This window comes from Apostichopus japonicus, chromosome 15, assembly GCF_037975245.1.
Source record: "Apostichopus japonicus isolate 1M-3 chromosome 15, ASM3797524v1, whole genome shotgun sequence".
NCBI classification, from domain to species: Eukaryota; Metazoa; Echinodermata; class Holothuroidea; order Aspidochirotida; family Stichopodidae; genus Apostichopus; species Apostichopus japonicus.
In genome coordinates, this window is record NC_092575.1 from 13,728,093 (window position 1) to 13,751,628 (window position 23,536).

Sequence of the window (23,536 nt, forward strand, 5' to 3'; positions counted from 1 at the left end):
AAGATAACAAAATTATATGTTGAGTCTTCTGTTGGGTTATTGATAATCATTAGTGTTTTGTGTACTGAATTGAAGAAAGCAGGTAACCCAGGACGCAGGTTGTAAAACCCACTCACAAGGGCAATGTCAATGGCTAGTTTCGCACACTTCAGGGTACAGTATATGGGTCACACTGACACCCATGGCCCAGCGCGGGAAAAGCTGCTGTAATAAATCAGCCTCGCGGGAAATGTTTTGAACAATATTGCCATTCCACATTTTTTTTAAATTTATATTGTATGTTAGTTAGTAACGTTTTCTTTCGTATGAATTTGACTTCAATTCAGTGTTCCCTCTAAGGTGCGGGATTCCCTTCAACTGACTCAGTAATCCCGCAAAGAAAACATTTGTCTGCTGGAAATCCCCGCATCGTTTTCTTGCATTCGCGTGAAGTTTATACTCAATGCACAACGTATTCACTTCACTGTATAGAGGGGGAAAAAACAAAAATCAGTAGAGAAATTACCAATTGTGTAAGAAAAGTAAGTTGGTACACCTTTCAAATTTTACGAAAAGATTGAACAAAACACTTTCGAAAAATTCACGCGAATCTGGCATATCGTGTTAAATGCAACTAATGTCATGTTAACAAGGCTCTAGTACACCCATCTATGAATAAAACGGAAGACCACATCTGGTATTAAGCGGGAGAAAAAGTATTTTTTAGAATTTCCAAAAATACGCAAAAATAATATCCTACCATGGTTAAGTGTATAGCAAATAGCCTAACCACCTCATCGGTTACGGATCACACGTAAATACAAAACACAACTCATTGTATTTTGCGAAGTTGACGTTTTTTACAAGAACAAAATATATAAAACAATATTAAGCATTTAGTGAATCATGCCAAGTGGCCTAAAACATGTCATTACAAGGGTTACTTTCATAAAGATGGCCATAGCTATAGGGGCCTTGATATCGTGCTATGCTTGTATAGTATGGACTGTGCCACGTGTATCATGGGAATATATTGTTTTGTTCATGCGGAGGAGTCAGTTGGCTTGAGGTGTGATTTACTTATCTAAATGTTACTGGTATATTTAACCTACTTTTCTTGAACGTCTAAGATAATATTTCGCATAACTTTGCCGATCCTTTACTGACTGACCTAATTAATTCTAGAATGGAGCCAAAGTAGTTTAACTCCATGTAACGTTTCTTGGAAACGTGCCAAAAAATCTTAACAAACATGTGTTAGACAGGGGATGAGCTCACAGTTGTTGGTACCTGGGAAATTTCGCAACACATGTATAGCCTAACGTGGTATTTAAGTAGGGTTAAATTCTGCAGTTGTAAACTTTTGTACGTATATTCATTGTTAGGCAGTCAAGAAACGGGGCTTTGCCGAACGTTGTTTGTTTCATAATATCGGAAGTTTTGTAAAGTTAAACTTTTTAAAGATTGTAAGACATTATAAATCTCTTTTCATAACACAGAATATTGCTACGTACAGTCTCCAACTTGTCATTTTAAAATTTTCATCAGTTTCCTGACAATTTAAATTCCAAAATTTGTTATTATTTTGCATCTTCAACTGCTAATTTTTTATCGCCAGTCACGCAAAATTACCAATATTTTCCGGGGGGCCTTTGCCCCTGGAAACCCACAAGCATAGGCGTAGGAGCCTAATTTGATTTGGGGGCTGAAACGACTTGCCCGAAAAATATAACCAAAATCGGGAAATCGGCAGTTGTTTTTAATGTGTTCGCGGGAAATTGAACAAGGATTTCCAAGACTGTGTAACTACCTGTTACACATGAGGTGATAATTTTCCCTACATACGCGATGGTATACGGAACGTGTAAAGGGCAATAAATCGGAAGAAAATGTTGGCTACGGAACATGTAGGTACTGTACATAACTGCAACTCACGTGTAAAGAGAGTTTCTTTTGTATTTTTGGGCAAGTTTTTACGCCCGGGAAACAAATAAAATTAAAATTGTTGCCTGACTAGTGACAGGCTAGAAAATTTAGATGGATTTGTCAAAGTTTGTTGTTAGCTATCACTTTTAGCACTATCCATACGGAATAGTGAACCCAAGCAACTTGGTATTCCGTTCATGATTTCACTATCGCGGGATAGCGGAATAGCGTAAATTTCGACCCCTGTATAACTGTTATATACTGTACATGTGTAAATTATATTACCTTTTTTTACAATAACAAGGTAAAAAACAATGTATTTGAACAGAAAACACATTTCATTATATAACAAGAAATATTTCATGATATAAAGTGCTTAGTTGAATTAATGCTGAAAGTTAGTTATCTGTGGAGACATTCACACCAGGAATGTCACAGTTTGAGCCCTTATACTGCAATTACCAAGCTACAGTTGTGTTTTTGTAGTACTTATCAAAATTAAATCATTTAAAAGCATCCATGTTATTATTAATCTTTTATGATTGTAGGTTGGTACAGTGATTAAAAGTAATCTTGGAAGAACATGGAGTAAACAAGGATGACCCACTGCACCCACATATGACCCAGGTCAAGTGTGGGTACAAGGGGTCAATCATGACTCAGGGGTCATGTGTGGGGTTGCAGTGGGTCTATCATATAATCAAGGGATCATGTGTGGGTACAATTGGTAAATCATATCACCCAGGGATCATGTGTGGGAAGGTAGGTCAATCATATGACCCAGGGGTCATGTGTGGGTGCAGTGGGTCAATGATATGATCCAGGGGTCATATGATGGTGCAGTGGGTCAATCATATGACTTGTGGGTCATGTGTGGGGAGGTAGGTCAATCATATGACCCAGGGTCATGTGTGGGGAGGTATGTCAATCATATGACCCAGGGGTCATGTGATGGTGCAGTGGGTCAATCATTTGAGTCTGGGGTCAATCATATGACTTGCGTGTCATGTGTGGGTAAGGCTACAACACAGGTATCAACATCAAAGAATAAGACACAAACATATAGCATAGTTGAAATGTGAATATTCATAAACTTGTAAAATAGGGGTCATGTGTGGGGGCACTGGGTCAATCTTATGATCCAGGAGTCATATGGTGGTGCAGTGGGAAATCATATGACTCTGGGGTCATATGTGGGTGAAGTGGGTCAATCATATGACTTGTGGGTCATGTGTGGGTTAGGATACAACTTACAACACAAGTACTGTATCGACATCAAGAATAAGACGCACAACTTATAGCATAGTTGAAACGTGAATATTCATAAACTTGTAAAATGGCAAAAAAATGTAATTGCTATTTTATTAACCAGCAAGATTTACATTCAACACTTAACTTTTATTGTATAAAAAAGACATGTTAAGGTTATTTTTACATCATTTTATCATCAATGCAGTTAACTGTTAAGGTGAACAAGATGGCTGACTTGGTTTCAAGAGCATAAAATAATATATTCATTTGATTTATTTACATAGAATTCTGTCTTCTCTCATATTTTGCTTTCATAACTTTCTTGGTATTTACACAAATTTCACGTAATACATGAACCACCACTTAACCTGAGTGGCATTTTATAGCAAACTGATTGTCTTTATTTTAAGTGAATTTCTGGTTAATGAATATTCATATATATTAGCAAACTATTTGCATACAAGACATTAAAATTGGTGTAAAACAACTAGAGTTTAATGTATTGATAAATGCTTTAAAAAATATCTGTATAAAACATAGTGTAACATGGAAAGAAATCACATACTTCTAAAGCTTTGACTCATGCCATATGCCAAAATCTCAAATACTCACAAATGACTCTCAAATTTGTAAAAAATGCAACTGAGAGTTTGAAATTCCATTCATATTACGAAATATTGTATATGCTCAGACATGCTATAGATGGAGCTGGTTTAAATGATCCAGGTTTCACAAACCATTCCGTTTAACTGACCGCACACCTGACGATGACCACACAGTCACAGTCCTGGGGGACTGGGGTTGAGAGCAAATCAGTCGTTTGGTAGTTTGGTTTTCATGGCCAGGTTCTTTCCTGGGCGACTTTTCCTTAAAAAAAACCCATTCCGTTAAACTTATCATCTGGCAACCTGACAAACAAAATGGTTTTCTCTACTCATTATTTACATTACATTACATACAAATATAATTAATAATAATGATTAGATTACCAAAGTTAGAACACAATAGTGGTGCTGTTGTTGAGCTTTAATCAAGGTTAGTTAACAAGACTTCATCCGACCAGCCCCCTGCACCCCCCCCCCACCCATTCACCTAACTCTCCTCTGAGCTATGGCGCACACACTGCTTCTCAGTAGCTTTATTGTAAGGACGGTAGCTTATGCTTCATGAACTACAGCCTCTGTTACGGGACTGTTGCATAGAAATTCAGATATAAATATGTACATAGATATTAATACACAGAAATACGTTTGCCTGCCACTGTGACAGACTGTCCTGTGTATTATTTATTTATTTTTTAGCCTTTGAAGAAGATCCTGCTAGGATCGAAACGTCAAGCCAACTTACTTTTACACATTCTTACTTTCTTATTATGTTATAATGTTTTTGTAGATTTATTCTTGACATGTGATACATTTGGCTGTCAATGACCTCTGTAGTAATAAGTCGCATCATAGAGAAACTTGTTCCCTTTTTTAAGCAAAATATCCTGTTTCCCATTTGGATAAATGATTTAACTGTTTTAAAGGAAAATACAGATTTTTAGCTTAGTTGCAATGGTGACATCATTCACTCTGCTGTTGCCAAATGAATTCACAAAATATCACCAAAATTGAGAACACAAAATTATATATTTGCTATACAAAGTGCTATGAGGGTGTGATTTTGACCTGAAGATGCAGGAAATTTCCAGCCTTTTTCTTTTAAGACATCGGTTTCAGCTACCGAAATATCGCGTTAACAGTCGTTCGTCTCATGATTGTTGTGACGTCACTCACAATCACTAACTGTAGGACCACACGCAGACATGTGGATGGTATATTCCATTTGTGGCCTTTTATTTTCGCTTTATTCACTCTATAGTCCCTTTATACACTTTAGGCACTTGATAGTCCCTTACCACTTTATATAGTATCTTCAATCACTTTACAGTCCATTCGTTCATTTGAGTTACTTTTATAGTCTCTTTATTCACTTTATATTCATTTTATTTACTTTATACTAATTTTTAATCACTTATAGTCCTTTTAATCACTTTAGTCATTTGCAATCCCTTTAGTCTTTTAACAGTCGCTTCCTTCCCTTTGAATTCGCCACTGTATAGTCAGTCCATGTAATCAACGATGAGGCGGACGAGTTGGCTTAAACCATCTGAGAAACGTTTTTGACTTTATCGTTCTCCGGGAGCGCCTACTCGATACTCTTGTAATATTCCTGCATGTTGTCAGTTCCGCCCGGCCTTTTTCAAAGTGTCTATCTGTTGCCCATATATTGGCAACAAAGACATTTGCCAGAAAGATTAAAATTGGACAGCTATGGTAAAATGTGACATTTTACTACCTCGTTGGGAGATTTAATCACCTGATTTAATCTTACGCGACCGTTAGAGAATAATCTACCAGTACTAATCCTCTTGGATTTGTGTTCGTGTCCGGGAAAATTTGGGAATTTGGTGTAGATGCATATGCGAGGTTAGGTATACAGTACCTTATACTCGTGCTCATGCTATAAGGGGACTCTCGTACTCATGTTTTTGTACTCGAAACAACATGTCTGTGTAATATTAATGACATACAAAGCGAAATTATGTCATAATTACGCTCAAGCAGTGAGTAACCACACATCTTCAAAACACACTTTAGCCACATGTAATATTTAAATTGTCGTCTTGAACAATCTTCGTTTCTGGAAATAATGTGTTGGATCATCTTCAAGGGAAAAAAAACGTCTTTACAGCCATTTGGCATGCCAAAGCTTCGAGGTGATTCTTATGAATATTTAGTGAACATTATTGTCTGATCTCTGTACAATAGTGTTTGCATATTATAAATTATTTTCCAGTCAATTAAGCCAATGTGGATGATAGTATTGATGCAGAAATGGTCACTTGAATAAACGTCTGGAATGCCGCGGACAATTGGATGGATCATCTCTGGAACTATTAAGACTTGTTTCAAGTCAGTTGCTAGCCATGAAGGTCAATGACAGATGCGCAGACAACCAGCAAGGACATAAAAGTGACAACATGAGACGGTGAAACTGCCATTGGAGTTCCTCCTATCAACGTATCAGAGTCTGAAATTGTAGAGAAACAAAAAGGAAGAAATGTTTATACCGCCATATAATTTTATTAAAAGCCTAAATTTGCTGATTGGCTAGTGTAGGCTACTGTCCTTGAATGTAGTTTGTAATGGCATGTATACTGCACAAACACACATAGGTCCTACGGAAAAGTCGACGGAAAGATGTAAACAACTAGGCGGCTAAAGCAGGGAAGCATTTCCCCAAATCAGGGAATTATAAAGATGCGTATATTATGGAGCCTTTTCATTTTCAATTTCATTTTCAATTTCATTTTCAATTTATTTACTGTCATTTCAATCAATCAAACTTATCAATCAAGCATTACAAAAGAGATAAGTTTAAAACATAAAAGTGAGAACATCAATACTAACATTATATTTAATATGAGATAGGTGTTAAAAACACAAAGAGTAGAACATACAATGGGAAGAAGATAATTGAATGATTGAGGAGAGAATATTATTACAAAATTTAGCAAGAAAACTCGTGGAATAGAATTCTCCGGAGAGCAAGGAAAAAATGACCAAAACAAGGAGCGAAAAAGGATGGGGTATGAACTGACAAACAGAGAAAACAAGGGAAACCCCACTCCGCCAAAAATAAGAGGAAACAGGTACAGCCCCAATCATGGGCGGGATTACGGGGGGCAAGAGGGGGCATTTGCCCCCCCCCCCACTTTTTCCCAAACCTTAGTTCACTTTTTTTGTCGTTTTTGCAGCCAAATGTGCACAACCCTAATCGAAATTATTCCCTATCAAATAGGCCTATATTTGTTTCGAATCTAAGTCGAATTTGTGTTTAACATCGTAACATGTAGCATGAATAACTGAAGCTGGAGCTAGCACATGGTTCGCAGCACAGGTTACGAATCCTGGAGCTAACACACTAGCGATTCAATTCTGCATGTGATGAATCCGCGGCATGTGCTACAGTAGCTTCAGGAATTGATTTTCAACGTTGCTGCTCTACTGAATGCGTTGAATAACTAAATCCAGAGAAACGATTTACAAAAGCCAGAATTGCATATTGGGTATATCAATAATTAAATTCAATACACTGACACATGACACACCCCCCATCCCACCCCCAGTGGTCTAGCCCTTCATTAACAGTAAGTAACATTCAAGTATTTATTATGAATTTCTATGTTGCCTGATAATCTGGCAATAGTTCAAACATAATGCTGGTACTGCCAGGTAATAATTTCATTTTCAAATCTAAGCCAGTACTATGAAATGACCCGTAAATATATTGCTCCATGTTGCACCTAGTCGCATTGTAAAATCCAAAAAGTCACCCCGCCTCGACTTCAGTGGCGACGGAACCGGTGGACTTGAGGGGCTTATCCCCCATGATAAAAGTGTGGGGGGGGGGGGTAAAGGTATGTTCAGCCCCCAATATTTGCCAAGTTCTCCAAGAAGTGGGGACCGCGGGGAGAATTTCGAAGTGGGTGCTGAACATATTCTTGATCGGTCCAATGCACAATATATGTACTAATAATTTTAGGGGGAAAGAACTGTCTAGATGCGATTTATTGTTACCAGAGGTGTCATTTTTGCTGATCTAGGATTTCCTTTTTGCTTAAATTTCGACGCACCGCGCCAACTGATGGTGGTGCACCGCCTAAATAGTGACGTATAAGCTTAAGTTGTACATCACCATATAAGTTCTTCTATCCGTCCTCCCTAACTTTACACACGTTCATTAATTGTTTAGATGCAATTTAAAGCCTATATGGGTGTCAATTTTACCGATCTAAGGGTACCTTTCATCGAAAATTTCGAGGCTCCTTGCCAACCGATGATGGCGCTCCGCTTAGATAGTGACGTATAACAAAAGTTGTACATCACCATCTGACCATATGTTCTACTATCAATCCTCTTCAAATTTTTAAACGATAATTAACTATCTAGATGCAATTGCAGACATGAGATCCATATTTCAAGGATGGGTACATGCAGCTTAGAGCACTCGGGAAGTGCCGTTTCCGGCCATCTGGAGGGTTTGTAAAGCCCAAAAATTTCTTGTACGCTCCGCGCCAACCGATGGTGGCGCTCCGCTTAGATAGTCTTGCTGAGAGGTTCGCCCCCCCCCCCACTTTCACAACTCAAATCCCGCCCCTGGCCCCAATTATAAAAATGGAACATAAACGTTTGCAGTTTGATGAATGTTTCGATGTCGTTAATATTGAGGTGTTAAGTTTAACGAAAACTTACAAATAATTGTGAGAAAGAGAGGGATAAATTCTGTGACGTAAACGACCGCCCTATTTTTTTTTTTTAAGAAACAAGTTTCTTCAGTCTCGTATGCTAGTTGTTGGCCCACTGGTGGAATTACAGCAAGAAGAGTTAGGTAGAATGATTGTATATATATATATGTAGAATGGAGAAATATCTTTAGCCGGTGAAATGATCTCAGTCGGTTGAGAATACCGACTCCTTCAGGAACGTTGCTGCACGCATAATCAATGTCGTACTGCCAAGTGAACTTATTATCAATCTTGAGTTTAAAATGTGGAGTAAATATATTAAATGTTTCTACAGATACCGTAACTTGACCATTGAGGAAGAACACACGCATTAATCATTATTGATACCTTTATACGAAATATATCCAAACGAGACCCCAAAAATTGTCTAAATTTTGTTTAATATTGAACGCATTATTTTAGTCTACCATTAAGGAATCTGTCCCATCTAGTACTGACCCCCCCCCCCCCGGTCACTCACTAACTTTATCAGTGTCGACAGTTAAGTTGCATCGAGAGGCAGGTCAACCCCTGGGGACAATTATGTCACATTGCCTATTTTTCATAATTTCTCTTCAAGTAAATTGTGAAAATGAGAATACATTTTTGCTTCATCCCACATTTCTCCGGGCCCCCTAATTGACCCCACGCCTCGGGATTGTAGGCACCGACTCCTCCGCACTCTCTCCCCTCACCCATCCACTATATTAGTGTCAGCATGGCATTGCTTACCAGGCGAGTCAAATGTGCAAGTTGATGGCGTGCTCGAAATGTCCACTGTTTGGAGAGAGTGAGAGAGAGAAAAAGGGAAAAACCAGAATGTTAACACATTTTTTACTAATTTCTTTCGATATAATGTTCAGAAATTAATATTTGCACACACCAATAATGTACAAAAGATCGCTACTTACAGTTCGATATACGGACTATGAGAAGTTTGTTATATGTGATCAATGGTGTAACACTGAATCCCTATAGAAGGAAATGTCTTATTTGCATATACAAGCAGATGTTTTGTTTCGACGGTAAGGGGGGGGGGGTGCCATTTTTATTCAAACTTTGAATGCAATGTACAATATGGTTTTTCCAATATCGTAAATAAACATTAACTAGCGACCATAATTGTGAAATTAAAGTGATCGATTAACAAAGCATATTAGCAAAATACGATCGATGATCGAATGAACATCTTTACAATTATGACACCAAATCTTCCCAAAAGCAATATTTTTGGGCTGAAATTGAGGATTTTGACATAATACCATGCCGATCCAAACGCAATGGTTTAACGCCTTTTGTGTCATTGCGCTATTCTGATGATTATGCCAAGTATGTTAAATTTACTTTACTCCCCTCTTACCTGTCACCACCTTCTGATCTACCATAACCTGCTACCTCAAATGACAGTTTTAGCACGTACTCCACCCCCCCACCCCCCCCCCCCGCCATCCCCTCTCCCTCTAAACATATTGGGTCGGGTTAAATATATATATATATATATATATATATATATATATATATATATATATATATATATATATATATATATATAACATTTCAGATCCCTCCGCCTCCCTCAACCCTGGATGTCAGGTCGTGTCACTGCTCTGTTCTGTTCTACCCTTTCCCACCCCATTCTCTCTAATACATCCTTACCATACCATTACCCAAAATGTCGCTGTATTAGTTAAGTATTATTATTACATTTCTATCCTGGTTCGTTGCTCTTTCCTTCCGTTCCGTATATACTGACACATATCACATCGCTTTAACAGGTTTCATTGAAACCTTTTGCCAATAAGCTGTCTTAGTATAACTTTACCGGTCGCTCATTTGATAAAAAAGTGACATTTTTACGTCTCCAGATAACGCTGACTGGTTTTTAATTTGACGTGAGGTTTTCTACAAGCTGTTCATGACACTACGAGGTACGATTTATTGTCATAATAAAAACATCATGTTGGTATATTCCTTTTCATCGTCATCAATAAACATGATCAGCGTCGTCATTATAACCGCGTGCCCACCGCGTACCGTCACTCAACAATCAGCTTGTGGTGTGTATATCGACATATTCTATAACACAGCCTTGGCCATTCCAAACGTTGATCCTGAAAAAAGTGCGTTTTACGTTTGTTGCCTTCGACGAACTTTCGACTTCTCAAAGCAGGTAGACATTATGGAGTCTTTCGTGTATTGAGGCAGTTCCGATCGGAGAAGACGAATGCATGTGGGTGTGGGGAAGAAGGTGAGTGTGGAGGGGGGGGGGTGGCTGTGACGGGTGGAGTTTGTTGGGGCGGTGTCGCTCTCACCTTCCATTGGTTTACTCTTTGCAAATAATATTGCTTTCAAACATGAAGCTGAGACTGCAGTTTATACTGTCAAGGTGGTGCTTATTGGTTTTTCTATGTTACACTTGGCCTAAACCCGACCAGTTTCGCTCTAATTCCTCGAGTTTGCTCTCGTCATGTATCATTAAAATATTGTTATCACATATTTTCCGGGGCCTCCATATTTTCCAGATACCCAGTAACTGATCCCCGTTTCCATGGGCGGTTTTCCCTGACCAAAGCCCCTCTCGCTGGACATACGGTACATCTCCAAGAGGTACTCATCAAAAATATAATATTAATTTGATAGACGTACCACTGCATACGAACCACTGCCTACCTTCAGCAGTTTTAAAGGTGTGCTTTGCAATGTCACCTTTACCGTACGCGTACTGATTAACGGCATACTGCTCCGAGAGGTAATTAGCATATTAAACAGAGCCTATAGGATATGAATATTCATTTACAAAACAACATCACTCTACCTACCTTCAGCAGTTTTAAATGTGTGTTCTGCAATGTCACCTTTTCCGTATTGATTAACAGCATACAACTCCAAGAGGTAATTAGCGTTCGGAAATAAATCCGTCAATCTACTTGTAAAAATTCTCTCCTTTGCGTGTTTCGGAATCGTCACATTAAAACAAGGTGCGTTAGGGTTGTCGATGACACTCTTCAATTTCCCATTCATGTATATCTGTAAAGTAAAGACAAAACAAATTACCAGGTTATGAGGGCTCGAATTAACCCGACGGGCCCGAAGGTGTCTTCGGCACTGGCTAACCTTCCCCCAATTCCATCGTCTGTCGGGGGGGGGGGGGGGATCTTTTCACATTTAACCGGGGAAATACAAACCCTTCTCTGCGTGAAGACATAATTAAAACCTAAGGTATTGCCTAAATATGCGTCAGAAGGCAAAATTGCCGTCTGAACTTTTAAACTGCCCCTTGTCGAAGACCCGCAAGCCCCTACATGCGGAGAGTCGACTTCAACGACCCACTGCTCCACAACGTCTTATTATCAAATCCTGGAGCTATCTATGTCACTTGTGCATGGGTACAAGTACTTTCGGAAGTAGTCGGAGACTATTGTGATGCCAATATGATACAAAATATTTCAACTGAATTTTCGCCAATCGTTGAAATGGCAAGTTCAGTACATTGCATAAATATTGAGAGGTAGGCTATATATATATCTGAATAAGGGGTGACATTCAAGGGCGTAGGAACCGGGGGGCTGGGGGCGCCAGCCCCCCAGTGAAAAATGTGGAGGGGCGGAAGTATCATTCCGCCCCCCCCCCCCCCGGTTCGCAAGTCAGAAAACCCCTTTTTCATTTCTAAATGAGAAAAAAAAATCTCATTTGGGGCACCAAATTGCATCTAAGGCCAGGTGAAAATACAAAATTAAGTTTACAAAATGGAGTGGTTGTTGAAGTGTGCTATATTGCACCAAATTGCATCTGAGGCCACCTGGAAATGCAAAAAAATCCAAAGGGGAGGGGGACACCCCCTCCCCTTAAACCCCTCCCCCAGGCCGGCCATCAGTCTTCAGCCCCCCCACTCAAAAGTACCTTCCTACGCCACTGGTGACATTTATATCTTAAGTTTAGATTAGTAAATTGCATATACCTATAAATAGACTGTATTATATCTTTGGGCAACATCTGTCTCTCTCACCTTCCCCCAACTCATCCCTTGGAATCAAAACTTGCTCATAAGACTGTGGCACGCCGTTTACTCTTCTTACGACTAAAATATGATATTAAGAGATTTCAGTCTAATCGAAATTGAGAATAAGTATTCAGTCTAACTAGATTGCACAAAAGGAGACATGTAAAGCATCAGGTTTGTCCTTTTCAGATATACACTTACAGACATACACATCGATCCATTATGACATCACAACAATTGGCGTGTCAAATACGATCCAAACTTAACTTGGAGACTTTAATCTTTCAACCCCTTTTCCCGCCTTTCTTTAATAATATTCCACCGATAACATAAAGCATTTTGAAATAAAAGAAATGTGATAATAACTCTTTCACAAAATTCTATACAATATATTTTCTCTCTGTTGTTAACGAAACAACCTCTGCACGCTAACCTTTGACCTGAATGTTGGAACATATTTGCATATGGTCGAGTAAACCGGCTACAGGACAAGGTCAATGAAAACAACCCCGTTACACCAGAATGAACTTAAACTGACTGATTATTAAAAGAGAAAATGGCCGACTTCGACAAAAACAAATCATGAAACTGTCAAATTTCGTGATAGATATCACTTTAAACCAAATTAAAGTACGGTGGCCCCAAAAGGCACAAGAAATGAAGTAACGACTTGTCAAGTCGAAACTTAATGAATAAAAAGTCGCAAAATATTAGAGATAAACAGTCTAGATTGTTAGATAAAAAGTCGCAATTACGACTAGGCAATCATATTGTTATTTCTTATATTTATTATTCGTTTGAGCCATCCCAGTATAGCCTCTGACCATTTTCTTACGGATATCATTATCAAATGATATATGGAAAAAATCCAAATTTGATGAACACATAAAAGCTGCTTTGAAATGTTGATATGTCACTATATACTAAGGTACATTTCCGATGACCCTGTATAACAATCATTTTGCTTCATATACGTATAATCCTGATGGACTAACCTATTTTATATATACAGTGTTTTCATCATTTCATGTTAACCACATTTTCGGACAGTTTGGGGCATCTTGATGGGGCAATTTAGTTACTAGCTTGGAGAATATACCTCACATCCTCATTCGTTTGCTCTTAACTTGACAGTTATTAGACATGAAGGTACGTGCAGGAACGAACGACGTTGCCATGACACCGACAATTATTTCATTTTCTTATCTTCAATAAGAGCATAACGTCGTTGTAACCCCAGGTTCAACGCTCCCTGCATCCAGGGGACATTTGTCTTAAGGGGAGAAGGGTTCTTTCGGCTGTAATAGGGTCTCTTTCCTGCACCGAGATACCCTGTTTGGCACATTATCAACATTTACCTCATGGCGTTTGAAAATCTACTCTATACTGGCGCGTTTAAAACAACAACCGGAATTGAAATACACAAAAGCATATATATGGTTTAATTAATGTATTTGCAATTAAAATAAGCAAAAAAGGAAAAGAAGGGAACACGTATAGTAGTTGCTAAATTACACAATGACATCTGAAGTATATAAATCTATGGTATGACTACATAAAACGAGGTATATATCCGTGTGCTTAATTAAGTTTGGTTTCAGACAACCAATTGCCACTTTAACAGCGTCTTTGCTGCTAACTGGAGATAAAAAGATGGAATGTAAATGATTTCCTGTTGATACTTTTCTGTGACTACAATGTGGAATATTTTTGGCCAGATTGGGGCCAAGATTAGTGACAAAAATGCATTAAAAGCATTTGCAATTTCCTGAGGATCACTAGTAATAGAGACATCATCATCATCATCAGCATCAATGAAGATGTTAGGGTAAATTATCGGCGAAATGCCAACATTAAAATGTTAATAACCACTAACACACCAGGTGTAAACAACTTAGTGACTAGTCCCAGGAAATGAACTCCTACACAAGGAGGTGAAGAACAAGGGTCAGCTGTTTGCAGAAGATCTCCATGCCCTGGGAAATGCTCATCCATGCATCTGTTGGCTTATACATTAATGAGTGGTTTACTCATCTTGTTACACATGGAGGACAAAGCAATGTCATTCCAAGAATGAAGGCATATAGTCATACCCAGGTAGTTCCATATAACAACTCTCTGGTCATAACAATGCTACAAGGGCGTAGGAACCGGGGGGCTGGGGGGGGGGCGCCAGCCCCCCAGTGAAAAATGTGGAGGGGCGGAAGTATCATTCCGCCCCCCCGCTTCGCAAGTCAGAAAACCCCTTTTTCATTTCCAAATGAGAAAAAAATAATAATTTGGAGCACCAAATTGCATCTAAGGCCAGGTGAAAATACAAAATTAAGTTTACAAAATGGAGTGGGTGTTGAAGTGTGCTATATTGCACCAAATTGCATCTGAGGCTACCTGGAAATGGAAAAAATTCCAAAGGGGAGAGGGACACCCCCTTCCCTTAGACCCATAGACGTACGAGGCGGGGGCAGACTGCCCCCTTAATTTCCAGAGGACAAGAAATTCGGGCAAAAGTCCTGAAAAATTCGGGCAGCCTAAGAGGAGATTTTTTTTTACATATATATAAATATGCAGTAGCTTGCCCGGATCTTTTTCAATTTTTTGCCCGACAATTCCATGTTTACTTTATTTAGCATCATGATGCCCGAATATTTCCGTCTAACACAACCGTAAGCGCAGCTCATCTGGGCTACCACGCTTTTTGCACGATCATTTTTTTTTCTAACTAGTCAACTGTACACCTGGACATTTCCGACATGAGTGTATATAAGAAACATTTTCTTTTTCATGGATGGTAAGGGGGTGGGGGGGGGGGGGCTACAAGCCTTGAAGTACAGATTTATCATATTCTTTGTTATATTTTATACTTTTTTGTGAGACAAATTGCAGTCTCACCTGACGCAGCGACATTATCCCGCCTACGTGTCGTTGAACAATGTATGTTTTTCTGGAGGTAGCTGAGTACTGTGTTAAAATAATAAATACGGTAACTAAAAAGGAGCTTAAAAAAATATACTGTCCTATTTTTCCCCTTCAAAGTGATGTTACCATTTTTCTTCTTCTAATTTACCAAATTCTGGGGAAGTGTAAATTTCTAAAACGTGAGGTTATAAAATAAAGAATGTTTTGATGCAACTTGCAAGGCCTCAGAAGTGCCATTTCCTGCAATCTGAGAGGCATATTTTGCCAAAAATTTTCTTGTACGCTACGTACGCGCCAACCGATGGTGGCGCTCCGCTTAGATAGTGTCATGGGAACTTTCGGGCACAAAAATTTCTGCCCCCCCAAACTGAAATGGTCCCATACGCCTATGCTAAGACCCCTCCCCAGACCGGCCATCAGTCTTCAGCCCCCCCCCCCCCACTCAAAAGTACCTTCCTACGCCACTGCAATGCTACATCGTCAATGTTTGTCCTTTTTTTTCAATTTGTAACTATCATTACTATGGTAACATATGGTACCATACCGTTTTTCATTTGTTCACGAATCTTCAAACTAAGTTAAGAGATTATCCGTTAATTTGTGTTTTCATAGCTTATGCAGTTGCTTTGATAAGTTACGATCTTTGGTGGTCTCTGCATTAATAACATGAGTGCAAACACACGCACACATCGACATGCTAATAATTAATATTTTCTGTAAGATGGGTACTTGCACTAAATCTGCGATAAGGACTGCGCATGCGTTACGATACAATCCTTTTTACCCCGTCACATGTGTTACGCGTATGTGGTATATAGTTTTGTTAGGGACGGTGAATGACAAACCGCAAGATGCATTAATTTCCAGTATAACTCTAGACTAAAAAGAAACTCATAAAATATTCTGTATCTTTCACATTCGCTTCGCTGAAATGTCGACGCTGACTCCACGTGGACACGGATGTCAAATTCCGTTGTCATAGTATCGCAGCCTTTCCGCGCTCTAATAACCATCCCGGGATGGTTTGTGCACGGCTCAATGACAGCTGGAAGGCCGAAGCGCCGTGTATTGTATATACATCTAGGTGAGATTTCACCTTTACGCATTATAACTTAGGTGTATAGGATATGATAATTCACACACGAGGTAGCCCCTGGAACTGTTAACATATATGCACGTTAAAAATGAATACATTTGACTATAGAATATGAATATAATGGGTATGACCCTGCTCGTTGTCCTTGAGGGGGGGGGGGGGATGGTCGGTATTACAACAAAAAAACAAAAGAAAAAACAATAGGGAGACTGGCAACGGCTGAAAAAAAGTTGAGAAATTAAAATACAAGGGAGCAAGGATTTCTATGACTGGCGTGGATATGAGTGATCTGATAAAGAAAGGGATACGACGTCTAAAATAGCAGGGTCGTTTTCTCAAAAAACATTGTCATAGCGGTTTTGTCAAGGGTTGAGCGTGTACCTGGGAAGAGGGGGGGGGGGGGGGGGGAGAGGAGGAGCATCATAAAGAACAATATTAGTGCTAATGTATACGTGGTGATTATCAGGACTGTTCGAAGGGCTTACTGGTGGTATTCGAAGAATATTGCATATGTTCTCATAGAGCAATATACAAATAATAAATGGTTATGAGTGCAATAGTGCAAATATTTCATGAGTTGAAAGATGGAATGTTCCATTCAACGAGGTGCAGCCGAGTTGAATGGAACAAATTACATCTTTCAAACGAATGAAATATTTGCACTATTGCACGAATGGAAACCATTCATTATTTGTTTTATACAACACCTTCAAATTTGGATATAATTGGATGTAAAATGCACTCATGCAACAGATTGGTTTGAACAGACAGGTTTCTCTGCTCTCTTAACATTGAAAAAAGTGCTATCAAAAAAGTATAACACATGGTTCTATTTCATAGAGTGCAATAGAGCGGATTTTGCATGCAATCGACGAGCAATTGACCAATCAAATGGCCGGAATATAATTAGGTGTTGTATAATATTCGTTATGCCACAGTATCATCCAAGCTTCAACTGACATCTCATAATAACTTCATTCCCACATACACATTCCTTTATATTAAATCTTCGAAGTGTGAAGTTTAAATATTTTTCACCAAAGACAAAAAAAAAGTCAATTGCTTACAACATATCTACCAAGGAGTGTCATTTAGCCTCTGAAGAAGATCCTGCTAGGATCGAAACGTCAGGCCAACCTACTTTTATACACATTCTCCTACATAGGCTATCTAGTGGATAAGCAGTTTACTAACAGTTTTATTTTATTTTGATCATCAAAAAACATGAGGCAATAAAGACCATCATTGGCTCACCTGTTTCCGCAAGTAACAATAAGTAAAATAGACTCTGCTGTCGTCATCTGTGTGTTTATAAGACCATCTCAAGTTGTACGAGTTACGATGATGACTGATATTTGTACTGAAAATTTCTGGTGCCGTAGGTAAACCTGAAAATATATTTATGAAAAAGAGGTCGACAAATGTTTCCCAAAAATACATAAAAAGGATCAAAACCGAATCTTCGTATCCTTTTTATGGGTTTTAAATGGAATACATATACAGCTAGAGCATTCATCTGTTTTCGTGCATTACTAAATTTTATGCGAAATACTGTGGACGTGATGTACGTATTAGTAATTCACGCCATATATAGCGGAGAGGGAGAGGTGGGGATTTGTGTGCAATCTTTAATCGTAATCGAAATGTTATGGTACAATTTGTAAGCAGAACATGCACTCAGTTCCTCAGCCTATTGCAGGAGTTCTCTGCAGTCATGCTGCACCATGGGTCAAGGAGTTTGAGCAATGAAAGGGCCAAAAAGAACAAACAATCTCACTAAACTTAAATGATGTAGGATAGTCCTATGGGGGGGGGGGGGGGGGGTTAAGCTTATGGTCCTATAGGTCCACATACCCGAATAGTACACGATTGTGGGCCTTTCATGCCCTCCTGGGCCAAATTGAAATCTTCACATGCCAGATTTGTTCCGCAGGTCGTGTAAAGAGCAAAGGCCTGTTTTATTTTTATTCAAAGTGTATTATAAAGTGATAAGGGAGGGGGATTGGACGAGGGATGATGGGTAGTATACCTAGTGCTGAAAGCATGTCTGTCTTGTTGAGTGCTTTTTAAGCCCACCCCCCCCCCACACCCCAACCCAATTCTTAGCAGTCAGCTGCCACTGTGTATACTCATACTCCGTAATGAGACAACAATTCAACTTTAATATCAGTATATATATATATATATATATATATACCTATACATATATATATATATATATGCTAATCTCTTATTCTATTTAGCAATCCCACAAACTGGAATCTAATTGCATCAAACTTCAGCCATCTGGAATGGATTTATATTTTCCCTAAAATCTTGATCTTCTTCAACCGAGTCCCCGACTGAGCTTAGCTTGAGATGATGACTGACGCGTAAAATCAGCTCAAACTGGTCAAATCCCTGCAAGTCATATCATCGATAATGTATGTAGTTTATTTAATCACAAATCATGCCTTTTGAAGTGACTACAATATTTACACAAATATGCTAAGCCGGCCACATATTTTTCAAAACCTTTAAAGAATACTTTGATGTCCGAAACCTATCCTATGTTTATTATATATAGATGGATGGATGGACGGACGGACGGACGGACGGACGGACGGACGGACGGACGGACGGACGGACGGACGGACGGACGGACGGACGGACGGACGGATTGATGGTTAAGTATGCGTTTATTACATATTGGCTTAAGTGACGTACCATTCAACTCAATGGAAGCTTCTGCTGTTCCTAATAAATTCTCGGCCTTACACGTGTAATTCGAATAATCCGTTGAAGGAGTTATGTTTAAAATATGTATTCTGTGGATAAAAGGGAAGATATAATATACTGATTGGAATCTCATTTGGCATACATTCACAGCTTTATTTCTATAATATATATAGTTTAATTTATCTCGATTTATGTTTCTTGTTGATACTTATACCTGTAGAGGGGGTAAAACCCCTTTCCTCGCATTTTAATAAAATTATTTTCATTTGATGCCACTTTCTTATCGAAGTTGTGTCTAGAATTTTCTTTCTCTAGCCTCTATACCAGTAGCATCTACTGTCTAAATTAAATCCTTAGTTGTAAATAAATGCCGATATCACGTAGACTAATATATCATAATTTTGGCATTTGATATTATAAATGGGATTCAAACCTGAGACCCCAGGATATAAAGGTCTGTGCTATCCACTGCAGGGCACACCAAGTTAAACGCCACGATATACTCATATATGCCTAAACCGTGTACTAAGGGAGTACACCCCAGTTTCATTTGCTCATCCAGGGAACTCGCTGATAAAACACAACAGCTACTTTGCAAGAGGTGTCTTTTCAAGAAATGAAAGGTCTTGAGGCTAGATAAAGTTTCGAAACAGTAAAGTCAGGATTACCACTCTTGTATAGGCTTCCTGTAATCCTTAAGTCAACAGTTGCAAAACCCGTTTCGCCAAAAAGAAATTCTTAGCTCGTTATTTCTTATATCCCCGTCAGTTTTCTCTTTCTTGATTTTATTATATTTTGTAGAGCAGCTCAAGAAAAATTAACGAATCATAAAGACCGCGGAATCTTTTAAAGGAGACACAAATTCAGCAATCATGTTTAACTTACATGAAAGAGGACTTTGTGATGAAAAACTCCCTCATATTGCTATGAAAAAAAACCTCATTCCGTTTTCGGAGATATCCTTGGTTAGCATTATTTTTTGTCTAGAGGCTGCAGTTGTTATTTTTTATATTTGTGATGTCATAGTGTCACTAGGATCTGAAACCCTTCATTTCCTCTTTTTTTTTAATACAAATTTGAAAATCAATCTGAAAGCAATCCAATTAAACCATTTCAATGTCTTTATAGTTTAGATACAGTATTTGCAGAAGCTCATCTCTGTTTACGGAAAAATCAACATAAAAAGAGTAAAACTTGAACCAATGTGGCTCGATGATGTCATATTTAGACTTGTTCAAGTCTTCAGCCAAATGTATGTGAAGGAAAATTAAACATGTGACATCTTCCAGATTGCATAAGATTGTTCATAGCTGTTTGAGAAGTTGTTCTACATAGTTATCGATCGCTATCTTATAGACTAATGATGATACTTGGGTTTGTTTCTCCTATAATACTTCATAACTTTTGTTTCTTCCCCTCCCCCCCCTCCCCCTTCTATTTTTGGAAGGGGTGCAGTCATGCACACTTTCAGAGTAACATTCACTCAATTTTTCCAACTGTTGTTACATCACTCCCTCTTTAGCCACCCACCAAATGTAAACCTCTCGGCTGGTGCCATATAGCTTCAGTTTATTGTACTTTCAAGTAGCCTTTACCTTGTTGAGTTTTCATCGTTAGCGATATAAATTCTGTTCTGAGTTCTTTCTGCTATAATGACTTCATCATTTCTTATCCACTGCTTTGTGGCCGGTGGTTCGGCATGCACCAGGCATTCCAAGCGGACAGACCTGGACCGATCACCTGTCTCATGGGCTTTAGGGATGTGTATCTCTGGTGGATCTGGGATTAAAGAAAAAAGATATAAATACGGCTTAACTAATTTTATTTAACATAGTTTCTATGGATTCCAAACAAAGTGTAAATTAATTCTCGTTATTGGTCGCAACACAATATGTAATCTAGGAACACTGCATCTGCTCTGCAAATACTGCCATTGAAGCCTCGTGGTATGGTACAGTGCTTGTGTTAACTGGTAACTCTAAATCCCACTCACATCCAACCTGTACATTTGATACTGTTAACTCTAAATCACACTCACATAGTCAGCCTGTACAGAATGTTGTTTCTTAATAAAGATGAACACATAAATCGATCAACTTGGGTCGCATTTGAGTACCGCTCAGTAGTTAATTGTCATTAAAGTGCGCCGTAATGTGACCGTTCTTCACTGTACATCAGCTAAGAGCTGGCTCGGAAGAAATTCTGAAACTAACCTTCTAACGTTACTTGATATATGCACAGTGCGATAGGATAGCACTCGTGATCACTAGTCTGTATAGCGAGCACATGAGAACTTGTTTCAACGTATTTATCTACCAATAAACTATTGAGCAGCACTGGTCAGGAAGATTTGCCCATTTTTGCCTTCGTAAGAATTACGAATATTACGGCGTCAACTGGGATTAAATACCCGTGAGGTGTAATGCAAGTGAAAATAGCAATAATCATATGATTGAAGCAGATTGTCACCGGGTTTCAATTAATTCAACCAACACAAGACTATTTAAAAGTACCAACATTTATGTAGGCGTATAAACACTATGTATGTCAAATGTCACTTTACCCTACTCACCCCCCCCCCCGACCAACACCACCCCACCCTCTCCTCCATTCACATCTTCCTTGAATGACTACCCGAGTGCAGACTTTAAGTAATTCTGATGAATCTAAACATGCGTAACATTGGCAATTTCACCTACTTTCTTTAATGATATATATTAAATTATCCTTGCGTTTAATTTCTACGTATATGGCCATTACAATTCCAGCAAAAGCTTAAACATCCTAAGAAATGGTCGTTAATAGAGCAGAAAGCAAGTTTATCTGTTTAATGTTACGTGCCCTGTACTATAATCTGCAAGAAATGGAATGTAAGTCCATGCATGTCAGTCGTCATTTTATACTCTGCATTATGTGTCGAAGTATTGCGATCTATATCAGAATGGCCATCAGTATAAGATGAATCAACGGATATGTAGTACAAGGTGACTGACCGCTCATGCTTCTATTTTATGATTACATCCACTTCATCAGAAGGTAACCGTTCTTATTGAAGATAATAAACTCGCAAAATATGACACTCATGTCCATCAGAGAGGAGGATGAGATGTCTATCTGTCTAGAGTTACTTATAAGATGCACTTTAACAAGAGTTATAGAATACAAGTGGTTTTTACAACAATGTTAACGATTTTCGGCAATACTTATATCGTATTGTATACTTTATATGGCGAATCAAATGAACACTTTTAAATAATCGCTGCACTGGTGAGAAAAAAAGATTCCATCCAAGCGGGTTATGTGAAAATGTTACTAATTGTCTGTATTACTAACATTGTTCTGTACCGCGCGTTATATGGTGAATCAAAGATTCCATCCAAGCGGTTATATAAAAGTGTTATTGATGGTCTGTATTACTAACATTGTTCTGTATCGTTATATTATGAATCAAATATTTTCCATCCAAGTGGTTTTATAATTGTGTTACTGATTGTCTTTATTAACGTTATACCATTTTATGGTGAATCAAAGACTACATCATACTGTATAAGCGATTGCGAGTAGTACGTAATACATATATATGAATAATTATATGAATTCATCCATCGGTTATATTAAAGTATATATTAAAGCAATGTTTACTTACACCCAAGAAGCCTTTTATCCTGGTGACATCACTGTTATTTTTTTGGTTACATATGTATGATGAACGAAGCAAAGAATTCAAAAGGTTATTAATAATGTAACAGAATATAAACACTAGGTCTATACCTACATCCTTCGAAAAGGATTAAGTCTATTATTGGAAAGAAATGACTAATTATTTTTACTTCGTACATTTTTCTGTCATACCATCTATGCGTTATTATAACATTTTCAATGTTGTTTTACATTTGGGCCTACACTAAATTTGTTCTATTATAGCTGCAAGACAGGGTTACTTAGTTTCACTGCCATAAGAGTCCGATCGGTTATAAAAGTTTAAAGAAATAGAGGTAACAAAGTACTCACATTGAACTCTTATATTTATGTAGTCAGAAGATGACTTTCCTTGATCATTGTATGCGTGACATCTATATCGGCCATTGTCTGTTCGTGACAAATTCTTAATTAATACAAGATCGTCTGAGAAAGAAAAAGAAGAATACTCATTTAGACTTACGACATGCACACCCACATTATTATCGAATACACCAGCTAATTTAAGAAGATATTACTCGTATAGGAAGTGTGTGATTTTGTACATGGAGATGCACGTTCTTTATAAGGATATATAACCTTACAGTGAAGCATAAACTGTGTTGTAATAGGGTTATAT

At 38.3% G+C, this 23,536-nt stretch overlaps 1 protein-coding gene across 1 annotated transcript in view; it reads right to left on the bottom strand.

Annotated features, from left to right (window-relative positions):
- Positions 1 to 2,157: 2,157 nt before the first annotated feature.
- Positions 2,158 to 23,536, bottom strand: part of LOC139980631 (lachesin-like) — a gene marked incomplete at its 5' end in the record, with an annotated part of 63,527 nt that continues 42,148 nt past the window's right edge. Inside the window, 7 exon segments of the mRNA XM_071992423.1 lie at positions 2,158 to 6,231; positions 9,221 to 9,265; positions 11,308 to 11,515; positions 17,755 to 17,888; positions 19,207 to 19,307; positions 20,814 to 20,997; positions 23,230 to 23,343. Coding sequence (XP_071848524.1) covers positions 6,122 to 6,231; positions 9,221 to 9,265; positions 11,308 to 11,515; positions 17,755 to 17,888; positions 19,207 to 19,307; positions 20,814 to 20,997; positions 23,230 to 23,343 — 896 coding nt within the window. The 3' untranslated portion in view covers positions 2,158 to 6,121.